The sequence below is a fragment of the Hirundo rustica genome, chromosome 6, assembly GCF_015227805.2.
Source record: "Hirundo rustica isolate bHirRus1 chromosome 6, bHirRus1.pri.v3, whole genome shotgun sequence".
NCBI classification, from domain to species: Eukaryota; Metazoa; Chordata; class Aves; order Passeriformes; family Hirundinidae; genus Hirundo; species Hirundo rustica.
In genome coordinates this window covers 57,388,935-57,397,886 of record NC_053455.1, presented here as the reverse complement: position 1 = coordinate 57,397,886, position 8,952 = coordinate 57,388,935, and the positions used below count along the sequence as shown (strand labels likewise).

Genomic DNA, 8,952 nt, shown 5'->3' with positions numbered 1-8,952 from the left:
CCTTTCCCTCTGGAGTGGAACTTAGCTGCCAATTGTACTTGGAACTTGGAGGTTTCACTGGTGAGAAATTCAGTTCTGGAAAAGGAAACTGACAGCTGAAGAAAACTGTGGTATGAATGTAAAGAGGAGCAGCAGCAGGCAGGCTCTAAACCAGCTCCTGTAACACTGTGTACCTGGAGGGGGTGTGCACATACACACAAACATACAGCCTTACAATTCCAGGGGACGTCTGTATTTCCACGAAACGGTTCCGTAACTCCTTAAATAAGAAACACAGCATTTAATGATTAAAATAACACAACAGAATGAACAAATGTTTTATTGGCATGTTCATTGTTGTAAACAGCATCTGGCATGAAAAAGTTTACCAAAATCTTTTGATTGTTATAAATTAGGTGGTATTTCCAAAAACTATGGAGAATTGTTCTCTATTGATCTTTATGGACCAAAGCAAAAAATTGCTGTTCCTAGGCTTTGCAATGAAATCATGTTGACTGCATCAGTCTTTGCACCACAGCCTGAACTACCGAGTTGGTACGTTGAGGTGTTAAGAGGTTGCCCCAATAGTTGACTACATATAGCTATGGAATCAGCTCTGGGAAAAATAAACCGACTTTCAGCAGGTGGAGAAGATGCAAACTTGTAATAGCCTTAAAAACAAAATGTACAAAAAGCAGCGGAACAGAACAAAAACTTCATTAACGAGGGGAAGTACAACCCCAAAGTACCCAGCATCGTCAAACATAAAATGAATACAAATTTAAATAGGCAACTATACTTCCAAATGTACACAATGAATGTTGATATGTGTAAAGAAACAGCATGGTAAATAGCTGAACTGCAGTTCTGGTAAATGGATAGGGCAGATTTTATTTACACATCGAACGCAATACACTAGAGCTGCTCATTGGTAACCTATTAAAAACCACTTTACCTTACAACAGCACTTCTGCAAACAAACAACGCCTGCCGGCAGCTTCCTGCAGACACCTCTCAGAGCCCCTGTTTTATGGAAGAATATTCTAAAACCTGACACTTGCAGCACTCCCACGCCCGGCCCTTCCCCGCTGCTTTCCTAGAACCAACGTGTTAACATTTACTCCAGACTCTCTGATGAGGTAATGCGTGTATCAGTGAAACAAACAGAGAAAAGGATTCTTTCATGGCCTTTGCACAGCTTTTATTATTAAGCTATGAGTATCCTGTTGGAGGCTAGTTTCACTAGCTACTATGTGCACACTGTCCTCAACAACTTCCACTCGTTTCCCTCCCCGCCCGCTTTTGAGTTCTAATCTTTTATTTGCACATCCCTTTTAGCTTTACAGTACATTTGACTATAGTGCACAACATGATTCCAAGTCCCACAGTGCCCAGCGGGGCCCTGCCTGCGGCCGGCACGCCCGGCTCTGCTGGTGTCAGCGCTTTACACCTAATGAATGTCCTGCCGTAATGGCACTACACAGTAGTAGTGAACCTTTTGATTGGAAACAAAAAAAATTCCCCAGGGAAAATGCTATAGCAAGTATCAGTCTTGAGTCAAATCTTTATTTGGTGCTCCATCCAGATAAATTTTTAGTGCTTTTTCTTTGCGGGGAGAGTAGGTTACCCGGTGTCCAGTTTTCTGGAGTCTGCTGCTTTCTTTTTTCATCAGTTCATTTCTTTGCTCATCTGTTAATTCCATTAATTCTTCAGTTTTATCCCTAAAATATAAACATATGTTCAGATCGATACCACAAGTAGATTTGTGCCTTTTTTTTTTTTTTTTTTCTTGGAGCATCTTAGTAAAAACCAGAACTAAGCATAATACTTCTCAGGGATAGCTTTATTCTGCCGGAACAGGCAATGTGTCTAAATCTGCTTTTCCAGCAGAAACGTTCAGTGTTCTGCCTGACTACAGGGCAAGGAACAAGCCCACACTCCTCCATCTCTCTTACTCCTGTTCTTTACAGACAACCACAGATCTGCTCTGCTTTTGGCCTCAGTGCCAACAGCTGGAAGCAGTGTGTCAGCCAGTCCTCACCAGATGTTCTCCCAAGTCATCTTCATCAGGACCAGCACATTATTAACCAGCTGTTTTTCCCCAGCCCACACGAAATTATGCAAAATACCACAGCAATGTGTCCGTGAGGTTGCCCCACCCACCAAGTTTAGGAGAAATGACAATATTCAAGCTCTCAGTCCTCAACTCCTGCCCCTGGCTACTGCCATCAGCTAATCAACATTTTTCACATTAACAGAATTTTTAGCGTAACAGGCTTTTTAGAAAGAATCCACTCTAATTTCTCATATATTCAGACAATAAAATCCTTGCTCTCCAAAACCTACAGCAAGACTCTCACTAACTCCACGTGGGATATGGTTCTATTTTAAGAAATTGAATCCAGATACACACTCAAGCACAGGAAATAGCTTTAATTTCAGTGGTTTAGGGGGGCGGATTGAGTAAAAAGGTGCACTGCTCATTTTATTAAACTTAATTAATATTCAGGCTTTTAGGAAGCTGAGGAGCACAAATATTTCAGCTGAATGTTTTAAACCTTTTCTTTAAGGTAACAAAGAGTACTTTATGTTCCTGTCCATTACATTACCCCACAAATCTTAACCACTTTTTTTTTGTGTGGTTCATTACACTGTAATGAAATACATACCTATAAAATATTACTGCACCATCATCACAAATGTACAGGGGCCAGACATTCAATGCAGATACTTTTGGATTCCAGTCCAAGTCTTGATGAATCTCTAGTATGGAAATGTCGCATGGAAAGGTTCCTCTACCCTGAAAAAAGCAATTATTTAGTGAATACAATAAAACTCATAATCACGTATCTGTGCCGTTAAAAGGTAAAAACACACAAATTCTTACTTACCTTTGCAAATTCGATGTTTTCTAAGGGTATTCCACTTATTTCACTTAGCTGTGAAGAGAAATGGTGGATTTAATACTATTCCAAAGCAACACTACACATCGTCTACATGAAGTCAACAGTTGCCAAATCTAGAAGCTGAATTATCTCCAAGTCCTCCAATGCACAAAATTACAGTGACAAGAACATATTCTTAACATTTCTGAAGTTACCAGTGTGTGTCACAAGTGAGCCTGCTGTGACAGCATTTCATCACACTTCTCTTAATACTGAAGGGGAGACAAAAAAAGGTCACAGAAACAATTAATTAATAACATTCAAGCTCCAAGATACAAAGAGACCAAGTGCCTCGTGTTAAAGCCTGTGTGACATGGAAGGTGTTATCCAGTCACCACAGAGGAGGGCACAGCTGGAAAATACGCATGACTAAGACCCACCTCCATACACCTGCACTTCCTACCAGAACTTAAAAAAATAAAATTGCTCCCTGCACATCAGTTCTTAAGGCAGGAAAACAAGGACAGCCAACTCTTTCTTCAGATAGAAGTGAGGAGGAATTCTTGACTGCATGCAAGAACCTGTAGTCATAACTTCATTTCTACCTGAGGAATGCAAGAAAACAGCCCATAGCTAAACCTGTGTAAAACAGCTTGTGAACTAACACCCCTAATTTATCAATTCTCAGGGTCACTGACACCAGCATTTTTACTGGCCTCAACATCCAAGGTGGCCTCCTACCAACTGGTATTGGCAAGTATAAATAAACATTTCTCCAAGAGTGGACCCTGTGATACACTGAATTAACAAAAGTCTCAACAGGAGACACTCCTGCTCCAGATTTCTGCTGGGATGACACAGCCCTGCTTACCTGTTAGAGCATCCTGGCCTTAAGAAAACAAACCACACTACAGCCATACTTCTCTCCAACTAAAACATAGTTCAACCTACTTGATACAACAACAGCTCTCAAGTTCAAATATGAGGTTTGGTATTTTGGAAGAACAAAACATTAGCTTGAAAAAACACCAAGAAACAATACCTTAGCTTTTCTTTCATGTGTGTTTTTTCAGGATAAGGGACACAGGTACTATTAAGCTGCTTAAACTTCAAGATGTGACCTTTTCTTTGCATGCATTCACCTGAACACTTTCAGACCAGACCATGATGTGAAACTAAGAAGTAAAGTGGATAGTTCATGAGGTTTGGAAATAGGATAGGATAGGTTATCAGTTCTTGGGGAAAAAAAAAATCACCATGCAACAAGATTTTTTGAGTTATGACATCCTTGTGCTTCCCACCAGAGAACATCCATAAGGCTCTTGGTCATCACAAAAAACTTGCATCATGTTACACATTTTACCTTCTCTTTTAATTCTTCGACACTGCTGCTTTCTAGTACTACTTCCTGGAAAGAATCTAATTTCATCTCTGATGGCCTCCATCGTCTCGATAAAACAGCAAGCTGTGACATGGATTTCATCTTTTCTGCTCCTAGCAAAGAAAGAGTAATTTTTATGTTAACATCACGGAATATCTTCTTTTAAATTAGGGTTTGTCCACAGCTTAAAGATACTCTAATATGGAAGACTGCCCTAGAGATACACACACAAGTAAACCAGTGTGCTGCAAGCAGTTGACTTGTACAAAAGGGGAAGAGGAAAGGACTATGATTTAGTTGAAGTATTCTGTTATCAGCTCCTTTGAAGAAAATTTTTATGGGCAGAATGTCCTTGACGCCTACTTTTCTTATCCTTTGCTTTTGAATTCAGAATCAAGATTTTAAGTGTGTATGCAAAGATGCTTAAGAAATGGCATAATTTGAATGATACTTAAGCAGAATTTCAGAAACATTCTGCTCTCTAGTATTTGATTCCAAAATTGTTTTGATGGACAAGTTTCTGTTCCAAATGCCTTCATGACAGAAGTGTTTTTTTCAATCCTGTCAGAAAACTACTAAATGACTGAACTGCTGTGCCAACTTAAAATTATACAAATGTATTACGTATCTGCATGCACATGGCTACCTAGTCATCACCAATACTAATTCAAAAATAAGTCATTACCATCAAGTATTTCTAAGAAGACCTCCCAGTTGCTGGAAATATTGATATCTTCTTCATAGATATGATAATCCAGAAACACAGTGCCTGGATTCTTCCAGGTTTTCTTTCGTAGGCGAAACCTATAAATACATCACAAAAAACCCCAGTGAGCTTCTACCTGCTCATGAACACTTAGCACTGCCAGAGATCAAAACTGAGTATTTTCTGACAAAAAACTGAAATACAACAATTCATTGATTCAAGGTTTGGTGAAGTTTAACAGGAACAAGTTCCATGTTCTGAAACAGTCCTGACAGCAGAGTGTCACTGCTGGCTTAGCGCTGAATCATTCATAAACATGAGGGAAACAAGCCTGTATTCCACTTGTTCAGTGCAGGAAACATGTAGGGATTTAAAGGAAGAAAACCATTTCCTAATTAGGGAATACCCAATTATGGTAAAGGGCACACAGCCCAGATCAGTGCTGTACACACACACATGCTGATCCTGCACAAGCAGTTTGCTGCAGTGATCTATGCTGGGCTTGCATGTCGAGAGCAGGTGGCTTTTTTAAGAATTGATTTACTTAATGTTCCCCTTTCTGAAGGAAATCATCATTAGAGAGATCTAAAGCTGCAGACATGTTGCACACAGGCAATTCTATGTAAATATTATCCCCTACAGAATTCTTTCTTTGGGAGATGAAAGCCAAGAACTGCTGAATTAGTGTTTGTATTCACAAACTGATTCAAAGACCACAGCAATTTATTTCTGCTTCTTTCACTACTTTCTTTCTCCACAGGAGGAAAGAAATCCCCAAACACATTTTAAAATGGTATTTAATCAGGTTTACCTGTCAATTGTCAAGTCTAGGCCACATTGTTCTCGAAGCTGAGGAAGCAGCTCCTCTTTGGACTGTCGGACAGTCATTCCTTTAGCAAAAACTGCATCTAGAAGAAACTTGCATGGCTGTGAACAGAAATAGAAAGAGACTAAAGACAGAAATCTTTTGAACGCAAAACTACCTCTGTTTATGCTTTGTGACCAGTCCCATCCACCTGGCAAAAAGATCACTAGAAGGTTTCTCATTAACAAGGCAGGCAGTGAATTCATTAAAATGGGGAGTAACTAATTTGTGTAGCAGCAGCCCTTTGGCAGGGCACTCCAACCCTCTGACTGCCTGGGCAGAAATACTGCCTGTGCTGTGCTGCTAACTGCTACCATTATATTTACATTGCACACAATGGCAAAGGAGCTTTCAAATTAAGTAAGACACACCATCATAAAAACTCTTGCCTTTCGTGGATCAGACACAACTCCATGACTCCAAAGAAGTTGCCTTTAAATTTATCTTATTCCCTGCTTTAGCAGTTCAGCTTAGTCCCTCATCTATTATTAATACATGTTCTGCAGTTTTGTCCAAAAAATAAAGTGCAAACAAAGTCAACTTCTAAAGACTGCAATGTATCCAGCCTACAGACTATATGACCACTTCTGTATCTTTCATGTCCCAGAAGATGTAAGAAGCTTAGGAGCTGCTTTACTGCAAGAGAGGCACTTTTGTTTCAGGCTTGCCTTATGCAGAGAGGACCATTACCCAGATAACTCCCCTGACAAGCATTATCTGCAGCACATGAATGGGATGAATGACATCAGGTCAGCATCACTGAAAACCACAGCGGCGAGCAAACACAGTTTCTTCTCTGGAGAGAATGAGAGGTGACTGTCATGCATTTAAGGGAAACAAAGAAACAATTCACTAGTCCTCCATTTAGCTACAGAAATAAAGACACTTGAGAGATAGTGTAAATTGCATTCCAATTGCATACTTGGATCAGAAATCATCTCAAACTCCCTTTCTAAATCCAGAAAAACTTGCAGGGAAATGTGAAGAAAAGAAGGAGTTTCATTTTTTCCCAAGATTTTAAAGCAAAACCTTGGTCAAGGTACATTTTAATATTTTCATGAATCAGTATTGAAACATTCAATGCCTTACCTCAGGCTCATTTATCAAGAGCTGATAGACTTTAACTCTGTATTCACCCTTCTTAAGGGCTCTTCCAAGTCTAATAGTTATCTAGAATGCAAAAGGAATACCTGTTAGAACTGGTATCAAAATCAGAACTGTATTTTTAACGCGCTACCAAGACCAAAATAATTTTTTCACCTGTTGAAAATTAACTTTATCTACACTGCACCAATATACTTTCAATGATTCAAAAGAACTTCTAAATAACCTTATTGTCATCAGAGAATGACGAAAGGGTCTCATTCAGCCGAACACTCTCAAACTCTTGATTGCTGGCATAGACTCTAAAGACTTTGAAGTGAGAAGACGGAACTCCAACAAAAGGCTCCAAGTGTTGCTTGAAGGCAGACAGCGTAATTCTTTTATCAACGTGCACCATCAGCCCTAAGCAAAAATAAAGATAAAAACGGTATGAAACACCTTGCTACCAAAATTGAAAAGCACTCTCACATACAATTTCCATATGTTCAGAGTTAGCACTTGCAGCAGAACAGTACTGAAAAGCCTGAATTGTGGTTAATGGCTACATTTACATTTTATCTAATGATGTTATCATAACCTTTAAAAGCTTTGCTGTATTTAAGTGTTTATGGGCAGGTATTTCTGGGGGACACAGCAGTTCCAAACTGCCCTGGTTTGCATTCAGTACCTTGTCTGTTTAGAAAGAAAACAAACAGAACTCCATGGAGCAATTGCAGATAATGCTCCTACAGCTTTCCCTGCCTCAAGGGAGAGGTAAGTGATTTGGTGCTGGAGCTGGCCAGACACAGGCCATCCAACCCCTTCTCTTTTCCTTCCTGGCTTTCAGCATTACAAAAGTTAATTCCATGTTCTGGAAAGCCACAGAGTATCACAAGACAAGCTCAAATCCAGATTAAGGGACTTTTTCATGGAATAATGTCGTAATTAAGGAAAAACTGTAGTAACATGAAATTCTGGAAAGTAAAGGGAATAGTTTATCTTTAGAAATTGTGCTTCTTAATACATGCAATTTGTACTAACACTACAAACAATGTTGTGATTATACAATGTCGTGACACTCTAGAATAAACTATTCAGAATACTGAAGTGAACAAATAAATTACTTGAATTATACTAAAAAGAAATAGAAGCTTTCCCCTCACAATAACCATTTACACAGTGGATTATTAACATCTAAATTACTGCAAACAAATAATTCCTGAATCCAGCTAGACCTACCAAAATAAAACAAGGAAAAATGAAAGCAGTTCAGAATTAGTCCCAAAGACCATTCCAAACTAAAGGAGTAAGTTTATCAAAGCCTTAGTAGATGCAAATCAATTTCTCCGTGCAAAATTCTTCTTTATCTATTACTTATTACAATTAGAGTTTCTAGATTGACGTGAAAGCCTTTGCCTTTTAAAATATTTATCTTACATCCTACTATTTTTTAATTATTATTCTGTTAGTTATAAAGCACATGCAGGTACAGAGCATTACTGAAATTATTTTTATGACAACTATATATCACTTAGGCTCTTACACTGAACTTGTTTGGACACTTTCACGTCAGCCATATGCCTCATGGTACCACTGTATTGCAGTTAGTGAATTAAATAGTCAATATTTAAGTATATTTGACTTTTCGTTATAGTCAAATGACTACGACTTTTCAGGTTTGTTAGTCTGAATGGTAACAGAAATATGCTGTTTTAACCACATTAAGTAAATGCATCCTGAAACAGGTGAATCAGCAGCAGGAGATGCAACTATGATCCTTTCACTGGAAGACAACTCAGCTTGTTCTCCAGGAAACACTATCAATACATGTAAGCAGATGTTAATTTTCTTAGAAGAGCAAGACACTTTTCAAATATGTAATCACTTATTACAAGATCAAAATTAGGCTAGATTTTTGCTGAACATCACATCCTGTCTGCACTTCCATTAGCTTTGACATTATAATCAACTTCTTCAATACTGCCATTAGACTTTTTTAACACAGCATATGAATTAAACAGTAAACCCCACAGAATTATTTTAAGGCGCTTAG

At 38.7% G+C, this 8,952-nt stretch overlaps 1 protein-coding gene across 5 annotated transcripts in view; it reads right to left on the bottom strand.

Moving 5' to 3' along the window:
- Window positions 1–279: 279 nt before the first annotated feature.
- The window catches only part of USP47 (ubiquitin specific peptidase 47), a 50,304-nt gene continuing 41,631 nt past the window's right edge, over window positions 280–8,952 (bottom strand). For all 5 annotated transcript variants that reach the window (XM_040066113.1, XM_040066117.2, XM_040066114.2 and 2 more), the window contains 8 exons: window positions 7,147–7,322; window positions 6,906–6,986; window positions 5,763–5,878; window positions 4,931–5,049; window positions 4,228–4,358; window positions 2,871–2,918; window positions 2,649–2,779; window positions 280–1,700 (listed from right to left, as the gene is read on the bottom strand). In XM_040066113.1, the coding sequence (XP_039922047.1) occupies window positions 1,526–1,700; window positions 2,649–2,779; window positions 2,871–2,918; window positions 4,228–4,358; window positions 4,931–5,049; window positions 5,763–5,878; window positions 6,906–6,986; window positions 7,147–7,322 (977 nt within the window). In that variant the 3' untranslated portion in view covers window positions 280–1,525. The remainder of the gene's footprint in view (window positions 1,701–2,648; window positions 2,780–2,870; window positions 2,919–4,227; window positions 4,359–4,930; window positions 5,050–5,762; window positions 5,879–6,905; window positions 6,987–7,146; window positions 7,323–8,952) is intronic.